This window comes from Spermophilus citellus, assembly GCF_964194105.1.
Source record: "Spermophilus citellus genome assembly, chromosome: 14".
Lineage (NCBI taxonomy): Eukaryota > Metazoa > Chordata > Mammalia > Rodentia > Sciuridae > Spermophilus > Spermophilus citellus.
The window spans coordinates 42,533,349-42,560,870 of record NC_138194.1 but is presented as its reverse complement, the minus strand read 5'-3'; the positions used below and the strand labels follow the sequence as shown (position 1 = coordinate 42,560,870).

At 36.9% G+C, this 27,522-nt stretch overlaps 1 protein-coding gene across 9 annotated transcripts in view; it reads left to right on the top strand.

Annotated features, from left to right (window-relative positions):
• NCOA2 (nuclear receptor coactivator 2) overlaps positions 1-27,522 on the top strand; it is a 259,126-nt gene that overhangs the window by 198,171 nt on the left and 33,433 nt on the right. For all 9 annotated transcript variants that reach the window (XM_081266684.1, XM_081266681.1, XM_081266687.1 and 6 more), the window contains 7 exons: positions 4,202-4,305; positions 8,079-8,256; positions 11,191-11,379; positions 14,385-14,486; positions 15,466-15,609; positions 19,135-19,282; positions 20,868-22,137. In XM_081266684.1, coding sequence (XP_081122810.1) covers positions 4,202-4,305; positions 8,079-8,256; positions 11,191-11,379; positions 14,385-14,486; positions 15,466-15,609; positions 19,135-19,282; positions 20,868-22,137 — 2,135 coding nt within the window. The remainder of the gene's footprint in view (positions 1-4,201; positions 4,306-8,078; positions 8,257-11,190; positions 11,380-14,384; positions 14,487-15,465; positions 15,610-19,134; positions 19,283-20,867; positions 22,138-27,522) is intronic.

Here is a 27,522-nt window from a genome sequence, read left to right as displayed (position 1 = left end):
CAGCCTCAGCCCTATAGTTTCATTTTTAGTCAGGTTACTAGAGCTCCAGATTAGATGAAATTTTTGTCAGTATTCCTAAATATTGATTTCCAAGGCTAGGCTGAGATCTCCTAGTGACCCAGTGGCACACATCCGTTTCCACCCATTTCCTTGTTGCCATCTATTTGCATATCCCGTGGACTCCAGCTCAGTTTTAACGCACATGAAATATTTTCAGCTATGTCCAGCCATTTTTCTGTGCTTTGTGAAATTAATATTGTTTGTTGCAGCTTAGCCCATTACTGTTGTCATCTGGTTTGCTCATAATTGTTTTGGCTTCCTGACTGAAGTGTGTGAGCTTTCAGCCAGCAAGGGTTATATACTCCACTTCTACGGGCTGCGTACTCAGCACCCACCCAAAGCACTCTTGGACCTCCTCATTTACTCAAGATAGGTTGCTCATTCTGTTAAATGTTTTATATGCTGTTTGTTGTTGTTGTTGTTTTTCTTTTAAAGATTTAAAGATACGTTCTTTGAAAAAGAGAAAAAGCATATTTGTAATTTATTATAAATAATTTTCAGGGAATTAGTTTTATCCAGATTTTCCAGTAGTACCCCTAAACACATGTTTTATCAGATATAGATCATCTCCTAATTTAACTTTTAGGTCCTTATCCCAAATTACACCTGATCTGTATATTCCTAATAATGAAATACAATGCAAATTGGTCCTGATTCAATATATCTTCTGATAAAAGTATGAAATTCTTTGCTTGAGCATGTTGCTAGAATATTTAGAATGCTTAGACATAAGGACTTATCATTGTTTAGGAATCTGTCTGATGGAATTATTTTACTGTTAAGTTTTACAAATTCCACATAAAATATTAATAGATGAATTTAGGTCCTAAGAATCATAATCAGATCCTTAAAATATAAATACTTCACCAAGTCTAGTGATTTATCTTCTAAAGATTCAATAATAGGGGATTATCACAAACACTATTTTATCCTAAAAGGTAGCATTAGTATAGACACTATAGAAAGCAATAAATCACAACTATTGTGATATCAGAATATCATAGGACAACCCTGAGGTTTTCTAGGGGCCAATGGCAGTAGTGTTGCCTTTTGATAAGCAGCTGATGCTTTATCTCTCACTCTCCCCCCAGCAATTACCTAATTTAAGGCCATTCTTTAGCCTCCTTCCTTTTTTTCTTTGTTGTTGGCAGAACTGGGGATTGAACCTAGCTAGTGCCTTGCATTCTACCCCAAGCTTTACTCCTAGTCCAGATTCATTTTTCGAAAGGAATGAAATGACAAGTTGTAATAGTGGAAGAATGGAAGTTGGCGCCCTTAGAGATGAGATAACTTGAAACTTAATATGTTAAAACAAAATGATTTGTTATTTAAGACCAGTTCTCCCCCAAGAATCCTTAGCCTTCAGGTTCCTTGACTCTGCTCACCTCTTCCCTGTTCCAGTCTTCTCCCTGTACTCTGAAGGGCCAGCAAAGCAAATAGTGGGAAAATGGTTCCTCTTTCCACCCACCTTCAACTTCACTTATTTCTGGGATTAGTGATGGTGGAGAGTCTGTCAGTTGCATGCCAAATGTTTAGTTAGAACCTACTCTAAAATAAGGACAGTATTAGCCGTTGAGAGGATTCAGATAGTCCCCCCACTTAATGAAATTTGGCTTATAGTGTGTTGTTTTAGAACTGCAGAAGGTAGGAGAATGGGGATACCCCTTAGGAATGTATCAGATTCTCATGCAAGGAAAACCTTTGATCTGTGTGCATGCTCCCACTGCAAATTCTGGCAGATACCCTGGGGAGGGGTCTTTTCACATACAGCATTCCAATTTAAGAATCACTGCTGCTGCTGAAGGATGTTTCTGGTAGGAGAATGGTACATCTGTAGATGGTGAGAATGCAAAGCAAAGGCTACAGACTTGCTCCTCCACACTGACTGCCACCATACTAAAGACAAAAAAAAAAGAAAAAAGAAAATGTGCAGGACCACATATGTTCATAATATCAGTACCATGAATTTTGAGATTTGGTACTGATGAAGTTCATGTAGCCTTTAATCTGAGGCATGCAAGGACCTTCATAATGCAGGCCATTTAAGAGGTACAAGCCCTGTTCACCTCCAGGGGGACTCCATGAGTATCAGTGTGATATATGAGAAAAGTCCAGGCCAGCCTGTCAGCAAAAATGTCCACCAGAATTAGGTGAGGGAGGTGATGGCTTAAGTCCTGACTCTGTATTGGCAGATGTGAAAGTGAGCAGAACCTGAGGAAAAATTTCTGGCTCAGAGGTGAACTGGCCAAAAGACAGAAGATATGTCCCATTGTACATTTATTATTCTGGATCTTCGGGCCATGAAAAAATGGAGGGAAGAGGAGACATGCTATAATCAGCTGAGCCAGTCCTGTGTCCTCTCACTGGAGAACCTTGATATCTCCTTCTCTGGAAGGACTGGCTCAGGAATTGGGGCGAGTCCACACCCACAGAGGGCCAGGACCTAGTAGTGAAGGACCAGGGAATGTGGCCAAAAGAAAGTTAAGGATTGACACGTCTGCATGGTATTGAGCTATGAATGCTACTGGACAAGTCATATCTATTTATAGACAGTCACAGTTTTTTAGATCTAAGGAAGTAAATATGGAAGGTAGCAGAGTAGTTGAAAAATTAGGTACAATCTGCTTATGATAGTTCTACAAAGAAATTACACATGGAGTTCAGTAAAGAAGCAGTAAATACAAATACTGTAGCCTAATAGATTTATAAACAGCTTCGTAGTTTTTTGTTTTAAATTTTCTTAGTTTTTCAGGAAAGACAATTCTGAGGATATACAGAGGCAAAGAGCTCAGTTTCTCCTACTAAGCTCTCACAATACAAAACAGTTCTGTGACCAAATGTATGAAGTTTTTGTAGTTTTTAAAGTGTATTTTATCTATCATTCCCTTTGTTCTTGATCCAATTTGACATCCAAAAGGAGACAGGGAAACCAAAGCCTTAAAAGTGTTTTGCTGTGAGTTGTACTTCTACCAAGTGGCTGAGTTTGCACTTGAATTACACAAGTCATCTTCCCTTTTCACTGATAAATATACGTCATGGAAGCTTGGGAGCAACAAGATTTGGAGAATCTGAATGATTCCTAATTATTTCTAGATTCCACAAACTAGACTTTACAGATTTTAAAAATATTGTATAAAATCCCCCATCGCCCATTACCAAGCTCAGGAAAGCAGATTGATTATGAGTGCTAAATTGAGTTACAAGTTTTTTTGTGGGTTTTTTTTTTTTTTTGCATTTTCATTACGATGATAACATGCAGTGTAAATAAGGATATAATTTATTCAGGTACAAATAATTGGTGCATTGTTTTTCTAGCAAGTTGTTGATATATATCTATTGCACTTTAAACTCTTTTGGTGCTCTAGACATAACTAGTTTACACATATCTTAATAAATATGCATCTCTCTCCGGTGAGCTTTTTTATAAAATAGTGTTATCCATAGTAGAATGGCTCCTGGCCATGTAGGTCTGAAAGCTTCCTTAGAGTTTCAGTCCAGGAGCATGGGCCAGGCACCTCTGTTAGATCAAAGGACAGCTGTTGACAGGGTTCCTCTTCCCTCTGCTTTAAATCATGAAATCCCTTGAATAAGGTAGGGACTAGATCTTCCCAGTCACTTTAAAGGTGAATGTGGCAAAAGTAGAACAGTAAGACTCAAGGAAGGCCTTGTGAAGTCAAGTGGGGGCAGCCATAGCAGGTCTTTGTTATTTCTTCTTCAAATGTGTGCAAATATATCTCAGATTATGCCATTGAATTTTGAATAACAGACCCTCCTTTATCCTAGTTTGGGGAATCTCTTGAGTAGAAACCAGTTGTGCCATAGTATATAGCAGTTTCATAATCTAGAAAAAGTGTCTGTCAGGGACTGGCACGAAACCTCTAAACTCATTTTCTTAGCAGTCTGAAAGAGCCACAGGTTCTGGAGGTGAAAAGTTAACGTCTACTTAACTTTTTAAGTAACGTGTACTTAAGTTTCTACTTCAAGATGCTTCTCTTGTCCAGGGGCAGTGTGGATGTGCTCTCTTTTATAGGTATATCTGATCCCATTTGAGTTTTTATAAATCACTATAATAAAAATATTTCTGTGTCACTCTGCCCTTGAAATAGCACCACCATTTATTTCATACTTATGTTTGTTGCAGAGAAAGCAGCAGCTGCCAACATAGACGAAGTGCAGAAATCAGATGTGTCATCTACAGGGCAAGGCGTCATCGACAAGGATGCATTGGGGCCTATGATGCTGGAGGTATCTTACCCTCATTTTGGTTCTTTATTTTAAAATGTTGACCTTCATGTGATTTTTTTTTTTTTTTGATTACGGGTGAATATCACTTAAGAAAAATCTGCACTAATACTACATCATGTCCTTAGTAGTATGCGTGTATGTACCTGTGTTCTGGCTCTTTGTGTGAGCATATGTATTTTTGAAATAAACAATATAGAATTAAATTAACTAGATTATAATATAAATTGACAGGTTTTAGAAAACTATATTCACAGGTCCTATTATATTTTAGGGTGAAATATTTCCCAAACTCCTATTACATTTTATATAAGCCGTGTTCCTAGGTCTATATGTACAAGTAAAAATTTTAGAACCAATAGGTGTAAGTGCACTTGAAGTAGTTAGAACAGAATTGCATGTTAAATGATTTCTCTTATAATTCATTTTTTAAATTTAGAACCAAAGAGTTTATGTTTTTATGTATGCTACTTCAAACTAGCTCATTTATCTCATAAACATGAAAATTGAAATACTAAGCTGAAGGAACTTCTAGGATAAACAAAAGTGTGGACCTCTTCTTTGTTAACTTTGGAAAGCTTTGTGACCAGCTACTGTTCAGAATTTGTAGCATCCAGTTTTCCTATTTTATTAACTAGTACTAAACATCAAATGTTTTGCTGTACCTGTTCCAAAATTAAAGTTCAAGATGTAGGCTATGGTAAGATGAGAGGAAAAATGCCAGCGAATATATAACAAGAAACAGGAACCTGGAAACATAAATTATATTGTTTCTTAGGATAATTTGCTCATCTGGTAATATGGTGAGGCTGAAAAGCACTTCGAGGCCAGAAGCTTTGCAGCATCATCATTCTAGATCTGCTGGCTGCAGCAGCCTCCCATATATAAGAAATTAGTGTTTTTAAGACAAAGATAACTAATGCTCTCTCAACCTTATCACCCCACCCCCTTTTTTTAGTTGGTGCATAAGATGATTTTTATTTTTAGAAAATCTAATTCTGTGAAAATCTGCCATATAATTGGGAGTGGGAGGTGAGGGAGAGACAGAGAAGATTAAAGATCTGACCAGGTCTTTGTATTTAGAAATGACAAAATTCATCCCCTGGGGCTGGACCTGCTGGCCAAAAGGCTTTAAATGACCCTGTGTTGGCTCTTGTTTATCTTCTCTTGAATCACTAGCTTGAAAACATTCAACCACAATTTCCAAGGAAAAGACAAAAACACACTTAACCTGATTTTCCATACTCATGGAGGCAGTGGAGGGGCCCAGAGTGCTGCTTCCCACTTGGATCTTAGCAGCAAATAATAAAAACTAACTAAGTGGACTGTTTAGAATTACATGAAAGCAAGTAGATAATTTCCATTGAAAAAACTTTTGAATTACAAATAAAATTGATATGAAAATTATGATAATCTAAATTGTTACAATTGGGAAATTTCCATATACCTGTGTATTTATTATGTCTGGAGGGAAAAATTTAGAGTGGAAACTCCTAGGAATACTTTTGAGGCTTCTAAAAAGAAATACTTGGGAGTAGCTACTAGACTGTGTGACTCAAGCCTTTTGAAAGTGAGTTCATTAATTGAAGAAATCAGATTGCTGGGTGATAGTGGGCCTGATCTCATAAAATCAAACCAACATTTTTGTTTGTTTGTTTCAAAATAATTTCAGAATACAGTGTATTAAGCAAGTACCTATGTAGCAGGATTTTAGTGCTGAATATATTAGGCAGCTAGTGCTTGAATCTAGTGACTTATGGTTTAAATTTAAATCTATCCCTGTTGACGGGTAATCATTTAAACAGAGAAAACGTTCTCTCGGAGCTGTTTCTAGGCATAGATGCACACTCATGCTTGCATCATAGCATAGTGGTTGCTAGGCAACAAAACCAAATGTCAGCTTTTTTCATCAGAGCATATCATGGTGAGCTTTATAAAAACACAGTTTTATGAGATGAAATAATTAGGCAACAGATCGGTCTTTTCACCATAATAGAAAGCAGTAGAAAACAACATAATACTTTCAGAAGTAAACTATAGGTAATCTGATTATGAAAATCCCTGTTGAATGTGTATTTAAAGTAGTGAATTTAAAGGGGACACTGGTACATAGCTAATCAACTGGCTACTTTCCTGTCCCTCATGCTGGTGCACACATTTGGCACACAGTTCTCATGGGCTAGCACTAGCCTACAGTGAGAAAAACTGACAGAATATTTAAGAAAAACCTAAAACCAAGTAGTGTTACATCTTTCTTGAAGGGGAACCTCTCACTGGTCTCTATAATCGGTTTTAGTTTGAGAAAGTACTTGGTTTTGTGTTAAACAGAATTTAATGGCATGTAAAAATACGTCCTACTGTCATGTATAACTAAAAAGAATGACAACAGCAAAGATGGCATGTATTCTAAGCTCACAAAGTTAGGAACCTGTTAAATAATAAAGAAAAAACAAATTAGGAAGAAAGTAAACACTTCAGGCCCCATCCTACATGTACATACCCATGTACATTCATGTTAGAAATAATAACAAACTTATATCCTGAGGAAACTAAATGGTATAAACTGACTATACCAGGTGGCCCTGATGAACATCAAGCTTTTCCTTATCCTGATCATTCATCTGACCCATTACAACAGGGCTCTGATCAGTAAGACTCTAAAAGGAAGAAGAAGGATAATGTAACCAGGAGAAACTCACTGAACCCACCAGCCTTTTTGCTGCCAATGCAGACGTGAGGAAAAATAGCAGTAAACAGTGGAAGGGAGCACCCTGCTGCCTAGTCCCTGAGCCATGAACTTTCAAATAAGTTCTGCCTGGTTTCATATCCCTGCCACTAACTTGGACATTCACTTAACCTCTTCCAGCCCCAGTGTTCTCTACTGTAAATTGGTGAAGATAAACGTTCCTCCCAGAGTTGAAAATATTAATGAGGCACAATGTGTATAAGGCACAGTAAACATTCACAATAGCTAGTAATATTATCTTTATTTTCTGAAATGATATTAAGTTCCTCATCCCTTTCCCTAATCTAAATTGAAATGAAATAAAGAGTGAGACTATGAACCATTGCAAGAAGCATGCTACTGCTCTGTAGGTAATTTAGGAATCCACCTGATAATCTAGCATATAACCACAGACTGTGTGCCAAAGTCCCATGGCCAAATCAGGGACCCTTTCCTACCTTCCCCCTCTCCCCCCACACACACACCAAACAATAAAGGACTAATATTTCTTTGAGAACCTGAGTTTACCTGTAATTCTTTTTGCTTAAACTCTGGTAGCTTTAAAAGTAATACAATTTGGGTATTTTTTCCCTTAATATTTATTTTTAAACTGAGAAAAAATTATCACTGACCACCTCCTCTTATTATAAAATGAAAAACTATAGAGCAAAATGACTGTGTATTGTATAGTAACATGAAAGCTGTTCTTGGCCCAATATACGTTAATCTCATTTTGAAAATGTAGGTAAACACCTGTACACTTATTTGGCAATAATTATCTCTGATAAATTAACAGAATTAGTGTTAGTTTGTGACAAGAAACCGTGATGTAGTGGGCTGTCTCCCACTGACCAAGATGGAATAATTTCTATTTCACAAGAGGAAATGTGTTAATTGTTTCTGAAAACTAGGAAAGGGGCAAGGGAGATCTCTTTTCTCTCTACTGGTGAATTAAGCATTTACCTTAAAGAGATCACTCCCTTCTTAGCAATTGCATATAATTTTTTGTTGCATCCTTTCTAACATAATTTGTGTCAAAATTTTCCCTTAGGCCCTGGATGGGTTCTTCTTTGTAGTGAACCTGGAAGGCAACGTGGTGTTTGTTTCAGAGAATGTGACACAGTATCTAAGGTATAACCAAGAAGAGCTGATGAACAAAAGTGTATATAGCATCCTGCATGTTGGGGACCACACTGAATTTGTCAAAAACCTGCTGCCAAAGTCTATAGGTAAATGATTGTCTGCTGGGCCTCCCTCTCCTTCCTCTCGCATCCCTCTTACTCACGTTGTCTTGATTGGAATGGGTAAAATAGAACTGCAGTCATCAGTTGGGGATAAGAGTGACCCGATAGGGTTTGTTGTTGTTGTTGTTGTTTGTTTGTTCATTTATTTAAGAGGCACTTGTGTTAAATATTTAAGCTTTAGAAGTCTTGGGAAAAAGCACATCTTCAGATGCTCATCTTGAATGAATGATCATTTGACCCTATATTTAAGTACATGAAAATGATTCAGATGGGAAGTGTTCATGGCAACTATTTGCATGGAGTTTGTTTTTAGTCTTTTTTTAAGAAGGTGAAAAATTGCTGCATCCTGGCCAATGCCAGCTCAAATTTGTCCATTTTTATAGAGAAGTAAAAGGTCATGAGAAGTTTGAAATTCAGCTCATTTTGAGTCCTGTATGTGAAAAGGTTATGATGTATGTATGTATGATGTTCTAAAAATCACACCCTAAGGAACAAGTGGCATGGATGTTCCAGGGTATCAGCCTAATAGCCCCAGATCGGCTCTTTGAGACTCACTAGTGGCTCAGCATGTGTCACTGCCAGGCACTGCCTCCTTAGCCATTCACTCTGTCTCAAATTTCCTAACTTCTTCATCTTATTTTAGAGATGCTACCCAAAAGTGTGTGTGATGATTAAGGGCCACATTTTAAAGTGGATGATTCACAGCATGGACCCACCTTAGTTGCCGCCTTAAGAGTATGCTGTTCCCACTTACTCAGTGGTTCTTTTTTAAATATTCTCACTTAAACTGATGATGCTAAGAACATCTTCACGGATAAAAAGATGTGCATATTTTAATACAGAATAAGGTCAGGTCCTGAGTTGGCAAGTATTTCTGTTCTTTTTCTTAGACTATTTATATTAGCTGGTCTTATTGTTAGCACGGTAAATAGAAAAAGATCATTTTCAAATTCCACTCTGGCTAGCTTTTGCTTGAAGATAACCCTTTGTTCAAAGTGACTGCAACAGTAATACAAAGGATATGAATATTTGTGTGGGATCCCTTTATTATATTTACTAGTAAATGAGCAAGAAAATGGATTTGTTATTCCACATAATTAATGTTTTTTTTAGATCTCTTCAGTGATTTCATGACTTCCTCAAAGGACCTGTACTTACTAATTCACTTATTGAAAGAGCTGTTTGCCTTACTTTATAGTGTACCTTTTTAAAAAAAATTTCAACTTATTTATTAACCAGAATTAGTTAAGAATTCTCTTTTCCCTATCATTTTATTTTATTTATTTTGTTTTATTTTATTCATCTTGCAATCCTCCCGCCTCAGCCTCCCAAGTCACTGGGATTACAGGCATATACCACCATACCCAGCTTTCCCTATCATTTTAGATTGTTCTACATAGTCTCCATTATGTAAATAAGCTTTACAAATGCTCTTACTGAAATAAACTTAACAAATGTCTGCAGAGACATAAAGCTATATGTGGTTCCCTTTATAAGTTTAAAATAATTTCTTACAATTAACTGATTTTTTAAAAAATGTTCTTTCTAGGGTTTCTTTCTTTTTCATTCCTCTATAGTTAGTGTCCATGGATTTGGCACTGGGTTTACTATAACAACTATAGTCCAAGGTGCTCTCTATCTAGTGACTTTGGAGGGCATATTTGCTTTTCATGTGGCTCACCCTAGTTTTATCCCCTATTTCACTGTCCTGCTAGTCCTAAAAGTTTTAGATAAAATATGGGAATGGTGAAGAGAGCCCTAAAATGAGTTAGTATTGATTCTGATTTTGGCTTTTCTAATAGTTGAACACTTGTACAGGAATCCTTTTTTTCCATCTAGTTTGTAAACATCCTTTAATACCCTAAATCAGTCATTCTTTTATATCTTTTATTGTTTTCTCTAATGTATTTTTGAAAAATTATGTCTTTCCTTTAGTTCAATATCTCTTTCTTGAAATAATATATACATTCTTTAGTTTTGATATTAAAATAGAAGATTGTAAAGTAGTTTTTCACTTGAAAAGAAATACATTAACAACTGTGTCTTCAAGGATTTTTCAGTCTTCTTAAAGGTTAAAAAAAAGAAGAAAGACTACAAGACTAATTCAGAAACATCAAGTTACAAAGTATACACTAAAATTCTGTAAAATGTTAGTAAAGAAATATCTGTAAGAGGAGGTATTGTGGGGTGTCTGTAATTGGTGAAGTATTTATTACAGAGGATCCTAGCCATAGTACATGAGTACCTTTGGAGGGACAAATGGAGACAGCCTGAGATTTTAGGTAGGGTAGCAGCAGGAGCATGTATCCACATGGGACTGAGTGATGGGATATCGGGAGGAGCTGGGGAATGTGCAAAATCTGCTTAGATGGATGAGATGGGACTAATCCGTGAGGTCTTGACTTATGTGAAATGGCCTTCATATTCCTGACTGCAAGTCCAAATTCTTTGAAAAAAAAAAAATATGCATGTAATAGTTGACGCCATTTATATAGTTTTGAGTGTGTGTGGTGGGAGGGGGGTAATGCTTCTAAAACTGGAATGCAAGTAGATTGAAGTAAATTTCCAAGAAATCAAAGATGGGAAACCCCAAAAATAAGAACCATGGTTTTCTAGTAGTAAATAATCGAGGCATTAACTTGAAGGAAAGTAGTCAGAGTGAAGAGCAAGGACTGTAGAAGACATTTTGAAAATCCCCAAATGTTTCCTAATTATTAAACTGTTAAATTAAGAAAGTACTTATAAATGCATATTGAAAATACTTATAAATGCATAAAGCTTATTGAAAAGTACTTATAAATGCATAAAGCACTATGTTTAAGTAAAATAACTATTTTTTTCCTCCACCATTTTGATAATTCAGCAGCTGTGAATCTGATGTTTGTTCTTTATAATATTGGGTTGCTTTTGCCTTGTCAGTGAATGGGGGATCTTGGTCTGGCGAACCTCCTAGGCGGAACAGCCATACCTTCAACTGCCGGATGCTGGTAAAACCTTTACCTGATTCAGAAGAAGAAGGTCATGATAACCAGGAAGCACACCAGAAGTATGAAACTATGCAGTGCTTTGCTGTCTCTCAACCAAAGTCCATCAAAGAAGAAGGAGAAGGTCAGACAAAACGTTCAGGACATGTTATATGTTTATGTATTTACTCCTGTGCTACTTCTTTCACATTTAATAATCTAAAACTAGTAGTCACACAAAGAAAAATTTAGAAGCAGGATCTTCGTTTTTTTTGTTTTTCTTATTTTGGGAGATAAATAAGAATTTTTAAGTCTCTACAAAGTGCTGGCCAGTAAAATTTTCTGCAGTGATGAGGTGACATACCTTCAGTGTCCAGCATGGCAGCCACTATCTACATGTAGCTATCGAACATTTGAAATGTCAATAGTGCAAGTAGGGGGCCTAATTTTTCTACTAAATTTATATAGCCACATGTGACTAGTGACTACTGTATTAGTGTACCTCTGGCAGTGGTTAACATTTAGACATCTAGAGTTTTCTTTGGGCATTAATGTAAACTGGGTACCACTGCCCTAGAAAGATGCACACAAGTACAAAAAATATTTTCTTCATATTACTTAAAAGGGACTACTAGAATCTGTAGAGCTCACCCGTGGACACCAGGTTCACAATGGGCAGTAATAGAATGGTGCTTAAGAAAGGATAGAGAGGTTTCAGCTCACTAGGCTGTTCCCCACAAAGAACTGTTGATGTAGTATCCCCAGTGATCCCACCCTCTAAGCAAGCCATTCCACATAGCAAAATGACGCTCTCTGTAGTACAAGACAGTGTTAAACAATGCATTCTGTATGTGTAGCAGAAGGGGAAAAGTTACTGGAGGGATGTTTCTGACCACTAGTGGAGGGCTGTATAATCAGATAGACCAACTCCTAAGTCAGCCACTTACCAACTCTGTGGCTGTGACCTCTGGACCTGAACCTCTCTAGTATCAGTTTATTATCAAGTGAAGTCACCAGTATCAGCATCAGAATATAAGGTTCAAGTGAATGTGCCCAAACTGTAATTGCCATTGAATACTAGTTATTTAATACTTATAATTTAAAGTCTGTGAATATTTTTAAATTTAATTTAATTGTTATTGGAAAGGAATTATTAGAGCCATTGTAGATGATACATAGTACTTCAAAATTAAGCTTTTGCTTAAGTATGGAACATCAAACTATTTTATTCTATTTTATACAACAAAAGTAAAGGCTGCTAATTTTTCCATAATAATATTCTAAAGCACCATTAAAAAGGTTCTGCTGCTGGGCATGGTAACACACCTGTAGTGCCACCGACTTGGAAGGCTGAGGTAGGAGGGTCACAAGTTTGAGACTAGCCTAAGCAACTTAGCAAGAACCTTTTTCAAAAAAAAGAAAAAGAAAGAAAAGGACTGGGGGTGTGTTTCAGTAGTTAAAAAAAAAAAAAAAGATACATCTGGGTGTGGTGGCAAACACCTGTAATCCCAGCTACTTGGGAGGCTGAGGCAAGAGATTGACAAGTTTTAGGCCAACCTGGGCAACTTAATAAGACTCTGTCTCAAAATAAAATTTGAACAAAGGACTGGGATATAGTTTAGAAGCAGAATGCTCCTGGGTTTAATTCCCAGTACCAAAAAAGAAATAAAATAAATTAACTCAGTTTTATATCTAAACTTTTTTAGTATGTCTAAAATCATATGCTGTATGTTAACAAGTGAGCATAAGAGCAGTGTTTCTGAGCCAGGGTATGCTTAGGTCTGAATCCTGGCTTCTCCAAAGTTTTATGTGATGTTGGGCAAGTTTCTTAAAACTTGGCTCTTTGGCTTTCTCTGTTAAATGGAAATACTGCAACTACTTGCCTCAGAGTTATCAGAGGATCAGATGAGTTAATAACCTGTAAAGTGGTTAGAAAGATGTTTATCTCATATTAAGTGCCCAGAACTTTAGCTTTCATTTTGGTGAAGATGATAGGTTTTCAATTCTTATTTTAAAAAAACAAATTCTGGTGTTGGGAATCAAACCTGTTGAACCATCAGCCCAGATGATAATTATATTTTGAGATACCAGCTATTTCCTGATATATTTCATGAAACTCTTTCCCAGCAATCTTAAATCAATGGTATAAGGTGATCAGAAGACACCAGGCCTGTAATCTCAGCTACTCAGGAGGCTGAGGCTGGAGAATTGCAAGTTCCAGGCCTGCCTGGGCACACAGTGAGACCCTGTCTCAAAATAAAAAGGGCTTGAGACATATCTCAGTGGTAAAGTACCTCTGAATTCAATCTCCAGTACCACAAAAAAAAAAAAAAAAAAAAGAAAGAAAGAAAAAGACACATTTAAAAAAAGATATGAGGGGCTAAGGTTGTGGCTCAGCATTAGAGCACTCATCTAGCACATGCGAAGCAGTGAGTTTGATTCTCGGCACCACATAAAAATAAATAAATAAAATAAAGGTATTGTATCCAACTACAACTGCTCATGGTGTGAGAAACTAGCCATGGCCAAAAATCTGAACTGTAATGCAGCTATTCTGTTGGACACTAAATTTTCTAGATACCCTGAGATTTGTCTCTGAATCTGCATCCTACTCAATTTATATTCTTAGTTTTAAATTTTCATTGCCATTGTAGGGTCACCTACATGGTTTGGTAGAAAGTATGTGTAGTTTTCTCATATCATGATAAACCTAAAACTCAAGAATCAACCTATGACAAAGCAGAGTATCAGATTTTAGTTTTCATCATTTTATATTTTATTATGAATTGAGCTGGTTGTTACTTTCAGCCATTTAATAAGAAAGGATTCTATTCACTTCAGAAATATTCATTTCTTCACTGGGGAATTCGTTTCTGATTGTTAACTGTTTATAGTAAATATACTTCTATGACACGTTGTTTAGTTCATCCTCTGCTTCCACCTCATCCTACATAGCACACCCCCCCCTCCTGCAGCCATCTCCCACTGTAGTTGAAGAGAGAATAAAGACAGTGACAAGCTGAGATACATAGTATTTTCTCATTCTCTCCCTTACTGATTTACAAGGTTTGTACTGTCATAAGTATTCAAGTTTGTTTGAATCACTAAAAAAGCCTAATATGATAAACATGAATATATATATGATTTAAGATTTGCAGTCTTGCTTGATTTGTGTGGCAAGAAGAGTCCCCATGAAGGAAAGGCCCGTTCTTCCCTCATCAGAAAGTTTTACTACTCGCCAGGATCTTCAAGGTAAATTCTCTTACAAAGAAGACCAAAGAAATCATTTCAGAATACTTAGATATTTGTAAATGCAACAAATATATTTAAAAGACTATCAGGAAGATGATAATGGTGATTGCTTGCTGGGGTAGAAGTATAAAAGCTGGAAGAACAGAGAGAGGAGAAAGCCTCATTATACACCCTTTTGGTCTTTTTACTTGAGCTATCTAATTCCCAATACAGCCAGGAACCCTCTAGCCATGAGTTCTGCATCTGTATTCCACCAACCATGAATCAGAAATATTCAAGGGGAAAAAGTCTAAACTGAACATGTGCAGACTTTTTTCTTATCATTATTCTTTTAAACAATACAGTATAACAGATATTTACTTGGCATTTACATTGTGTTAGGAAAGAATCTAGAGATGACTTAAAGTATAGGGAACTGGGTGCAGTGGCACTCACCTCTAATCTCAGCAACAAGAGAGACTGAGTCAGAAGGAACACAAGTTCAAGGCCAGCCTGGGCAGTCTATTGAGATTCTATCTCAAAATTAAAAGGCCTGGGGATGTAGCTCAGTGGTAAAGCCCAGGTTTAATTCCTAGTAATGGAAAGAAAGGGGGAAAAATATATAAGGAGGATGTGTATAGGTTATATTCACATACTTGGCCACTTCATATATAGGACTTGAGCAGCATCCGTGGATTTTGGTATCCTTGGGTAGGTCCCAGAACCAGTCCTCAACAGATATTGAGGGATAACTATAAGAGAATTGGGTGTTTTTAAAATTTAATTATTGGGGGCTGGGGATGTGGCTCAAGCGGTAGCGCGCTCGCCTGATATGCGTGCGGCCCGGGTTCGATCCTCAGCACCACATACAAACAAAGATGTTGTGTCCGCCAAAAACTAAAAAATAAATATTAAAAAAATTCTAAAATAAAAAAAATTTAATTATTTCCATAAAAAAATACATGAGAATGTAAGTATAATGCCTACTATTAACTCACAGGCAAGATCACTTCTCTGGACACTAGTACCATGAGAGCAGCCATGAAACCAGGCTGGGAAGATCTGGTGAGAAGGTGCATTCAGAAGTTCCATGCACAGCATGAAGGGGAATCTGTGTCCTATGCTAAGAGGCATCATCACGAAGGTAATCATTTGAGTGATACATTTCTTAAGTTTGAAACTACTCATGCATTTGCTTCCTATGGAACCTTCTCAAACACTGGTCCCTGAAGCTCACCTCAGAGACAGCTCTAGCTCTCATGGCTCTTTACCTGCCTGTGCTTATGTCCTCTGGCCCAGGTGCTGTTATCTGAAGGAATGTTACAGGAGACTTGTGGGGCAGAAGAGATTAATTAAGGAGATAGAGCAGGAGATGATAATGTCATAAAGGTGGACAAAAGGAGAGGGAAAGATATCATTTTCTTTGCTCTTAGACTTCTAGGTGTTTGGCAAGATAGCAAGGTACTGTTTAATCTAAAGAAATAATATCTGATTCATAAGAGAAATCTGAAAATTAAAAAAATGAAATTTATAAGAATGAGTGAATTCCTAGTAGAGATAAAAGTGGGATCCCAGGCCCTCCTTCAAAGTGATGACTAACAAAAAGGACACCAGATGTTTCCAGAAAGCCCAAAGAAGTGAATTGACTTCTCAGGTTATAGACTTTTCTTAATAGAACAGCCAGAATCAACCCACTTAAAGTCATCTTTCAGTAATAATACAGCCCTGATTGAGCATCTGGTATTTGTGTGGCCTTGTCCCTTCTTTGCATCATCTCATTACCCTCACAGCAAGCCTGTGCAATAGGCAACTAAACACTCAGTGGATATGGAGACCAAGGCAGGAAACATGAGCAGCCCAGGATGTCCAACTAAGCTCACTCTGATGGTCACTCTGCAGTATTGTTCCCAAAGGTCTTGCTACAGAATAATTTTTTCACAAGTGCATTTTGATTTCCTTTTAAAGAGGTAGAACAAAGAAAAACTTTTTGCTTTAATAAGTGCTAGAGAGGAAGCTACTGTCCCTGTGTTTGTGCCCAGGTAGAGTGGGGTTGGTCAGCACATACAGGACTCACCGAAGAGCAGTGCACCTAGTAACTCAGCATGGACAATTGTAGAGTTGTAGTTTGTCAAACCATTCAATATACAATTGTGACCTTGGCATTTTTCTAGTAGGGTTTGTATGTTTAAACTTTATACTTTTTAGATCACTTATGAAAAAAAACACAAATCATAGTAAGTAAGCTCTACTATTTCCTTATTTTTTTCTAATTGTATCCATCCTTTTTATTCTCTTCATACTTATTTCCTAGAAATTAAATATATAACTCAATTATTTACACCTCTAGCATACTTAAGTTGGAAAGAATAAGAGGAAATATGGATGCAGTGTTTGACAGAAGTCAGTATTTAACCTTCCATTTCACTAGATGTGCCTTGAAATAAAGAATCACAACAGAGAGTAAGAAACTGTCATGAGCAAACATGTCCTGTGTCCCTGGGTCCTGAATAGCAATGCCCTACATTTAATTCTTTGGTGTTCCAGTTCCTTATAAGAATATTTACACAGATGTAGTAGGCCTTCTGCTTGACTTAAGTAAAATGAGACCCACTAAAAGGAACCCCAATATAGATATTCATAATTATGAAATAGGTAATATTAGGGATAATTCTCTGCTGGACAGCTTTTTTTAAATGGAGGAGCTTCCTAAATGACTTAGGTGCATGCTTATACATACCTACTTGCAGAGATGTTGAATGTAGACCAAATGGAAATGGAAAATCTTGAGGGATCACAGCCAACATCTGAAAATATAAGCCACAGGGTTATATTTATATAAATTGTATTTATTTTAACTGTTAGGCATGTACTTGTTGTGCAAAGCAAGATGTATGTATGTGCAGAATTCATTTCTAATCCTACCACTTCACAGTGACTTCATAACAGTTCATGGCAAAAAGCAATACCTAAGTGCTATATCCAATTGAAACTGTGGAGGGGAATCTTTTAACAAATTGCTGAAAGTAAAATTTTACCAAGAAATCAAAATTTAACCAAGAAATCAAAATTTACATTGTATGTCAGTCTCTCTCTTTTTCTCTCTCTTGTGGCAATTTTGTGGCATGGTGAGTGTACTTGGTTGCTTTGGGGCTAGCTATTCAACCCACAAAATTTGTACTGAGGATTATGTGGTAGAAACGTGGTCATCGTCTTAAAATGGTCTAAGAAGTAACCAAATTATAAGGCTTTTTTTCCTGAATTGATATATTCTTTTCAGTGTTAGATAGTTATAAAATAACGGATGAATATCAAGATTATTGTAAAACAGATTACATTAACTTCAATGATTTTTGTTAAATTTGTGCATTATCTTGAAAATGGAACATGTGACCTTCATCTAAAGATTCAAATAAACCAATTACACATCACTAGTATTTGGACTTTTATTATTTCAGTTTTGTTCAGCCTTTTTTTCCTCTGAAAAGATTCTTTTTATTTATTTTACAGTAGAATGCATTTTGACATATAGTACACAAATGGAACACAACTTCTCATTCCTCTGGCGGTACATGGTTCAGAGTCACTCCACTTGTGTAATCATACATGTGTATAGGGTAATAATGTCTGTCTCTTTCTACTGTCCTTCCCATCCCCACAACCCCCCACTCCCCTAACTCCCCAACTTCCCTGTACACAAACTAAAGTTCCTTTATTCTTCCCTATCCCCATGCCCCACTATGGATCACCATCCACTTATCAGAGATAACATTTGGCTTTTTAATTTTTTGGGATTGGCTTATTTCACTTAGCATGATATTCTCTAGTTCCATCCATTTACCTGCAAATGCCATAATTTCATTCTTCTTTAAGACTGAGTAATATTCCATTGTGTATATGTACCACATTTTCTTCATCCATTTATCTACTGAAGGGTTCCATAGTTTAGCTGTTGTGAATTGAGCTGCTATAAACATTGATGGGGCTGCATCACTATAGTATGCTGATTTTAAGTCCTTTGGGCATAAACTGAGGAGTGGGATAGCTGGATCAAATGGTGGATCCTTTCCAAGTTGAAAAGATTCTTCTGATTGATTGCCTTTTACTTCTTGTTGTCCTAAACACTAAAGTAATACTTCTTATACAGTGAGAAACAAAACTGAGGGAAAACAGCATGAGATGATGAATTGAATAGTGTGTCCTTTCTAGATGAATGTTCAGAGAGCACATTTAATATCTTAAATTTCATTTTAATATTTGTATTATAAAAATCAAAGGCAAATTGCTGTTTAGAGATATCATGTTTGCATTGTATTGTTTTCTAACATTTTTAAACAAATCATTGAAAACCTTTTTTTTCCTGACAGACCATTTATTACTATTTTCCCCTCATGCTGAAGATTTAAGAAAGAATACAGTTTCAGGATACACGCTGTTCTTTTTCATAAAAAGAACAATCTATTACAATCTATTAAGTTTATTGGTATTTTTAGTGCAAAGCAAATTTTTTTTAAAATTATGTTTTATTATTGTCATGTGTTATAACTTTTTAACATGCTGGTAGGAAAATACCATGAAACTTAATGAAGTTTATAACCATGATTATTTCTTGTTCACCCCCACCCATTTTCCTTTTCCTAAACATGCATTCTGTTTCCCTGTTTGCCTGCAGTACTGAGACAAGGATTGGCGTTCAGTCAAATCTATCGTTTTTCCTTGTCTGATGGCACTCTTGTTGCTGCACAAACGAAGAGCAAACTCATCCGTTCTCAGACTACTAATGAGCCTCAGCTTGTAATATCTTTACATATGCTTCACAGGTAATCCTAGTTCTAAGAACTCATTTTTTCTTCCCCAGTTGAAAGGAAATGTTACAAAAGCAACAAATCATCATAGAATTCTACGGGTTTGTTAGGTATTTCTGTTCATCCATCCCAGTAATAGAAACTATAAAATTGTTATTAACAGTTGGCTAAAAACCAGCATAGTAGTAGTATCCTTTGAATTTTAGCCTTAACACTAGTGAATTTTAAAACCTAGCTAGAAGAACATAAGGCTAGCTCTAGCTTTGATCTCACATGACCAGCTTTTTACACTGGAGAAGGGAAATTGGTCCACTTCAATATTGATGTAGTCAAGGCAAGCACATGGGAGCCAGTAGGACGACTCCTGGTGTTGTGTGTTCTAAGTCTAAAACTTTCAAATGTATATACTTAGATTTGTTCTCATGCTTAATTTCTTAACATTAGACTTTCAATTAGAGAGCGACAAATGTTTTTATAATAGAGAAAATTGAATGTTGATTTTAAAATAAATGTCATAAACCATACTGTTTAAGAGCACACATTTAGGAAAATGATTAAGTTTAAAGTTAGATAAATATTTGGGTGTTATGTGAAACTTTATGAGGTACTATCAGAAGATATATAAGGTTGCTTGGGCTAAAGAGTCCCATTTTATTACATTTCTCAATTATTTGCTTTCTTATATAGGAATGAAAAAAATCAGGCAGCCCTGTTTGCCAACTGTTAATAAATCTGACCTCAAACTGAAACTATTTGAAAGTGATTACAGATGTGGCAAAGTTTACCCACCTAACTGAAGGCTGATGTTTGAAATTTGTGTGAGAGCTATTTTGTTTGGGTTTGTGAACAAGTTTGGTAACTCATAAGTAACTGCCAAGGCTGAAAATGAAAGTTCATGGTGCTCGGGAAATCATTACACTCAGAAAACCTGCTTTTAGTCATTAGTTAAGGGGATAGCTTGGAGTTATCCAGAAGTGGGGAATAAAGTCACAAACTGGTCACTCTAGAATTCCCTCCTGTGTTTTCTGAAGCACTTGCTCTGATTCGCAGAGGGATTGGACAAGTTGACCTAATTCCAAACAGCTGCAATAACTCTATTAACTCTGTAACTGGCAGTTTCTCCAACAGTTAGGGGCAAGGTTTTTCCCTCTAAGTTTGACATCCATTTTGAGCCAAGTAATATGTATCAGATCTCTCCAAGCTTATGGATGTACCTGTTGTAGGAGTTATAATTTCTGGCAAAGAATTAAAGACAGCTATACTTGAATCGTTTCTTTAAGTCAATATGAGCTCTCAGTTACATAAGAAAGATGTATTGTGTAATTGGAACTCCTCTAATGTCCTGTCTAGTACCTTCAATTTCAATATGGTAATAGTCAAATTTAAACATAGTCCCGCCATAAAACCACAGACATCTTAATGAGTTGCCTGAAAAACACCCCCTCTTGATCCAGAATTGTGCATGTTCAGTCTTGTTCATAATTGCACATGGTTTCATCCAAGTATTGTCTATCCAAAGAGGCCATCTCATTTTTCAAAATTAATAACAACTTGCTAAGTGTTTTTCCTTTTATCTTACCTTTCTTTCTTCATTCTACAGAGAACAGAATGTATGTGTAATGAATCCGGATCTGACTGGACAAGCGATGGGGAAGCCATTGAATCCAATTAGCTCTAGCAGCCCTGCCCATCAGGCCATGTGCAGTGGGAACCCAGGTCAGGACATGACCCTCAGTAGCAATATAAATTTTCCCATGAATGGCCCAAAGGAACAAATGGGCATGCCCATGGGCAGGTTTGGTGGTTCTGGGGGAATGAACCATGTGTCAGGAATGCAAGCAACCACTCCTCAGGGTAGTAACTATGCACTCAAAATGAACAGTCCCTCTCAAAGCAGCCCTGGCATGAATCCAGGACAGCCCAACTCCATGCTTTCACCAAGGCATCGCATGAGTCCTGGAGTGGCTGGCAGTCCTCGCATCCCACCCAGTCAGTTCTCCCCTGCAGGAAGCTTGCATTCCCCTGTGGGAGTTTGCAGCAGCACAGGAAATAGCCATAGTTATACCAACAGTTCCCTCAATGCACTTCAGGCCCTCAGCGAGGGGCATGGGGTCTCATTAGGGTCATCGTTGGCTTCACCGGACCTAAAAATGGGCAATTTGCAAAACTCCCCAGTTAATATGAATCCTCCCCCACTCAGCAAGATGGGAAGCTTGGACTCCAAAGACTGTTTTGGACTTTATGGGGAGCCATCAGAAGGTACAACTGGACAAGCGGAGAGCAGCTGCCATCCTGGAGAGCAAAAGGAGACAAATGATTCCAGCATGCCCCCGACCACAAGCGGGGAGAGAGCCGAAGGACAGAATAGGCTGCATGACAGCAAAGGGCAGACCAAACTCCTGCAGCTGCTGACCACCAAGTCTGACCAGATGGAGCCCTCACCCTTACCCAGCTCGTTGTCGGACACAAACAAGGACTCCACAGGGAACTTGCCTGGATCTGGGTCTACACATGGGACCTCACTCAAGGAAAAGCATAAAATTTTGCACAGACTCTTGCAGGACAGCAGTTCCCCTGTGGACTTGGCCAAGTTAACAGCAGAAGCCACAGGCAAAGAACTGAGCCAGGAGTCCAGCAGCACAGCTCCTGGGTCAGAAGTGACTGTTAAACAAGAGCCAGTGAGCCCCAAGAAGAAAGAGAATGCACTACTTCGATATTTGCTAGATAAAGATGATACTAAAGATATTGGTTTACCGGAAATAACCCCCAAACTTGAGCGACTGGATAGTAAGACAGACCCTGCTGGTAATACAAAACTAATAGCTATGAAAACTGAGAAGGAGGACATGAGCTTTGAGCCCAGTGACCAGGTGAGTGTCGAAATATCTTTTCCCCAGGTACACTAATCTGGATCCATCAAGGATTTTTCTCCACAGAGGCATTTGGAGGCCTCTGGTGATTCAGTAAAAATAAGCCGCCTTCTTTATGCTTCTTACCTTGAAACAGACTTAATTTGCATTGAAGCTGCATGTTTCAAACACTCTCCTAGCAAGGAGTGGTCCTGTTACAGGTCTTGGTTAGCAGGCCACAGTCTCATGGCAGACTTGAATGGCTGTGACTCTGCCATGATAGTGCAAAGCAGCTGAAGATACTGTGTGGACAAACAGTGCAGCTGTGCTCCAGAAAACTTGATTTATAAGGTACAGAGTTTTTATAGGGCACAAAAGATTTTGTGTGTGTGCCCACTTTAAAAAAAAAAAAAAAAAAAAAAAAAAAACAGCAGGGATGGGTAGGATTCAGCCCACAGGTAAGCTGTAGTTTGCTGACCCCAAATTTGGAGATAATCACTTCCTCCCAACTGGGCCTTGTCAGAGCAGGTTTAATTGCATTGTCTCTTAATTACCTTTGTTTCTTTAAGGTCAGAATTTAACTGGTTTTCAAACCCAATGAAGATGATTCTGCCTCTCTTTCTTCTCAACCAACACTTGTGATTAATACAGAATTTCTTAGACCATTGATATAAAAAGTATCAGAGAAAATGGGTGGTAGGGAAGGAGAGATAAAGATTCATCTCTTGAATTTGCCATCCCTGAGCCATCATATATCAATTCAGAATTAAAATAATAGGTTACATTCCCTGTTGTTCGATCTGAAAAATTAATGCCCTGAAAAAGATACCCAAGGTGATATTCAAAGTCATTCTTTTTTTTAATTGACAAAAATTATCTATATTTGTGGTGTATAAATTTTAAAATATGTATACATTGTGGAATGGCTAAATCAAGCTAATAACATGTGCATTACCTCAGACACTGATTTTTTTTTTATACTGCAAATGCTTAAAATCTACTTTCAACAGTTTTCAGGTATGCATTTCTTATTAACTATAGGCAGCATGTTGTACAATAAATCTGATAAATTCATTCCTCCTATTTGAAATTTCGTATCCTTTCCAAATATATCAATCCACTTCACTCAAAATCATTCTTAATAGGACTCTTAAGCTGATATTGGCATCATAGCAAAAAAGTAAAACATTTGTTTTTCTTGAAGGAAAAAAAAAAAGATGGATTATGAGCAGCCATAATGGTTTGACATCAGGCATTCCTGGGTATCACTGACAGAATGAGGCTTAAATAATCCAAGACTTCACCGTGGGCCTTTGGCCCTTAATCCCTTGACATGCTCTGTAGTCACATTTTTATTATTAAGTCATGATTGGTTAAGAAGTGAAGAAGCTGCAAAGGTCTCCCCACTTAAAACAGCTCACAAGTTTGTCCTTAAAATTAGTTTTTCAAGTAGATAATTTATGTGTTTCCATCTTTGGGGACTAAGAGTGGATGGGACAAGAGCTACCTGCTCTTGCTATGACTTGAACTCAGCTGAGTCAGCAGAAGCTGTCCGAGATGGGCTGGAATTGAGAGCTGCCATAAGGAACACTGAGGCCACAGCCCTTCTAGCTAGGCCAGCCAGTTGTAAGCACTGAGCTTCTTTTTTTTTTTTTTTTTTTTTTTTTTAATTTGATGTCAAAAGCTGGTATGATTCCTGGGGACAGAAAGAATTGTTCAAACTTTTGTTTGAACTTCACAGGGGAAACAGCAAAATTATATAATCAGTAGGGAATTAATCCATAAACTCAGATGTTAATGCAAGGTTCTACATCACAGCTGTTCTCTAATACTGTAAAATCATGGCTTTGGGGGAACCAGGATCTCAGCATAAAGTGAGGTGTCAAACATACTGACAGCTGTAAATGTTTTAATCTTTTGAGGTTTACTAAATGGAACTTCACAGAGGTAGTGGCAGTTCAGAGTGGCAGGCACAGATGTCTTGACACAAGCTAGAGGGAAAGATGTTAGCTCCTAAGGTTCACCTTAGCTTTATGTCTAATGTGGCCAGCCAGCTCCTCTCGCCATTCACAGAATTTGTTTCTATCTCAGGCCTTAGACCCCAGGGATTTGGAAAGCCAGGGAAGGGAACCACTATTTGGCATTTCTTTATTTACACATGGGATTGCCCTAACTTCAGACAAGGAAAGCAAAGTTTAAGTCCTTTAGTCACTTGCACTTTGTAATTATTATTTAGGAGGAACACTTTTCTAATCAGCACTGTCTCACCTGAGAAACATAAAGCCCAGAGTATAATCACAGATGTGCTATTTTGGGTGGAGTGAAAAGCAGAGTATGTACGTACGTGTACACACACACACACACACACACACACACACACACACACAGCAAGTATATTTTTCTTAATGAAAACCAGTCCCTGGTATCATCCTCCTCTCCTCCCTCTTAAAACTCACCAAAAAATACTGCTTTGCTGAGCAATTTTAACATCAAAAACATTGCAACTTGAAAAGTTACCACAGGAAGTATGCATTACCTAAATTTAGATCAAAGTTAGCATGAGAAAAAAACAATGATTCTTTCACCTCTGGCTCCCCTTCACCATTCCCAGATACTCATGAGTTCTATCTCCTATCAACTTTCTTTCAAGAGAATACAATGAGTTATTTATTAAGATAAAACAGTTAGTGAGCCTGAATTACAATAAACTATCTTGTTTTGACTCAGAAAAAAAGCCTTTTACTGAGTATGTGTTTAACCTATTACTAACTTATTAAGGACAGGAAGTACTTCACTAGTACTATTATACCTAAAATAGCATTTTTTACTGGGTAGAATATTTAAACAAGATATGTTTCTATGGCATTTCCTAACCAACAGGAAACAGAAACAGTGACAGAAAAATTTCCAGTATGTTTACTGACTTAAGTCATATGTTATTTACACAATGGAGCACAGTTGATACCTAACCAAATGATACTCTTGTGTCCTTTCTAATGTTACTCAGACTCTTATGATCAGGATTTGGGAACAGTCTAAAAAGAATTCCTTCTTATATTTGACGCCTTTAGAGAGAGAGGCAAACCATGCTTTAGCTCGTGTCCTGGAAATTTCCCTCCAAATATGGTAGAATTGTATTATTATTTATTAACAATTTTGTATTAGGCAATTGTGAAATTACACTTTTATTTAAAATATTTGGCAAAGCTTCTTTGTAATTTATTAGAATATTCATGCTACTAAAATACATGTGCTCTTTATATTTTCTTCAGAGAACAAGCTGATTGGATACACAAAAAAAATCATAAAACCAGAAAAATGAAAAATTTAAGAAATCAAGTCTATTTTTCATTTTGTAGAACTTTTATAAAAATCTTTCTGACTCATTTTCTGCCTGAAATAGTTTAAACTAACTACTCAAATTGATGTGGCTAATTTGAGCATTCAAATAGATGCCTAAGCAAAACTTTGAAGTATCTTGGCAAAGCAGTTTAAAGGAAGGCATTAATCTTTTTGTCTTGCAAAGAAATTGTGCCTAACAAAGTAGATAGGGACAAGAACTTTTGATGAGAATTAAACTTAGAAAAATGTAGGAGAAGAAATTCTTTATCAGAAAGTCCGTGTAATAAAATTCACCCCTTTTAGAACTTATATAAACACAGAAGAAAATGCTATGGTAATTGAATTGTACTGTTAACCAGCCTAAAGGGTACAGATATTCTGAGCTTCACCTCCTTGAAGAATTTTTAAAGTAATCTTATAACAAATTAATATTAAAAGTGTACTGTCATAATTTATAAGGAATAAACATAGGCAAAGCAAAATTATCTCTAGTAGGAATAATTTCACAATGCATTTTCACATGGCAAGCTGAATGAATTCAAACATATCTACAGTTATTAGTCTCTGTAGAACTAATTCCTTTTGATATACAACCCCAAGAAAATCCCACATACTTTTTTATTGATACATTATAATTATACATAATAGTGGGATTCATTATGCCATATTTGTACATGCACATAACATAATTTGACCAACCTCATTCCCCAGCACATTCCTTTGCCTTCCACTCTGCATAAGGTTTGTGTTTGTTTTGGGAAGTGACAGGATTGAACCTGGAGCCTCAGGCATGCCAAGCAAGAACCCTGCTGAGCCAGATCCTTACCCTTTGCATAGCTTTCTAAAGACAAATGTGTTTAGTTGTTAGAGTTAGACTGGTCCACAGTTAAATTATTAACTCTTGCCAAGGATTGAACCCAGGGCCTTGTGCACAAGCAGTCTACCCCAGACCTAAGTTAACTTTTAAAATGGCAGAGATCAAAATTTGAAAATCAATTTAATTTTAATAAATATATTTTTAAATATAAATCAAGGCTGGAGGATATGAGTCCGTGGTAGAGTACTTGCTTAGCTTGTACAAGTCCTGAGGTTTCAGCACCACAAAAATAAATAAAATTTAGCCGGGTACAGTGGCACATGCCTATAATTCAGGAGGCTGAAGTAGGAGAACCACAAATTCCAGGCCAGCCTTAACAACTTAGTGAGACCCTGTCTCAAAATGTAAAATAAAAAGGGCTGGGGATGTAGTTGAGTGGTTAAGCACACCTGGGTTCAATACCTGGTACCAAAATAAATAAATAAGTAAAATTTTAAGATTTTAATTATTTAGAAATTAGTTGAAATAAGTTGATTTAAATCACCAAATTATATTTTTAATATATATTTGTGATGACATTATGCTTATATTAAACTCATTATTTTAAACATAGAAGTAGATCATAAAAGAAGACCTACAAATTCTATCATTAGAATTCCTTGAAACTGTGATTTTGTTATTCTATTTGAAATGGTTTATAATACAGTTTTCTTTGTGGGAAAGAGAAGATGGTAGAAAGGAAAGGTGGAAGTCTAGGCCCAGACTGTTGTTAATGTATTTCTTTTACATATCTGGGACTGGGGGCAAATATATGTGCATCCATTGGGAAAAATAATAGACTTTATTTTTATTATTTACATAAACCTGTTTGTTTTGGATGCTTTTCATTAAAGGCAATCTGCAAAGCTTTCTCAAGAGGCAGTTTATCACTTATGACAGCCCACCTCCCTCACTGCCACACATTGTGTTTCAAGAGCCACTTTTTAAAAAAATATTTATTTTTTAATTATAGGTGGATACGATATCTTTATTTTACTTATGTGCTGAGGATTGAACCCAGTGCCTCACGCATGTTAGGTGAGCACTCTTATCTCTGAGCCACAACCCCAGTCCTCAAGAGCCACTTTTTAAAAATACTTTTAACAAGACAGGATTGTAGGGACACTTTGTTCCACAGAACCAGAGGTACATGGCACAGGTTATCAGAGCCTCTTTCTGATCTCACTATTTTTATAACAAATTATAAG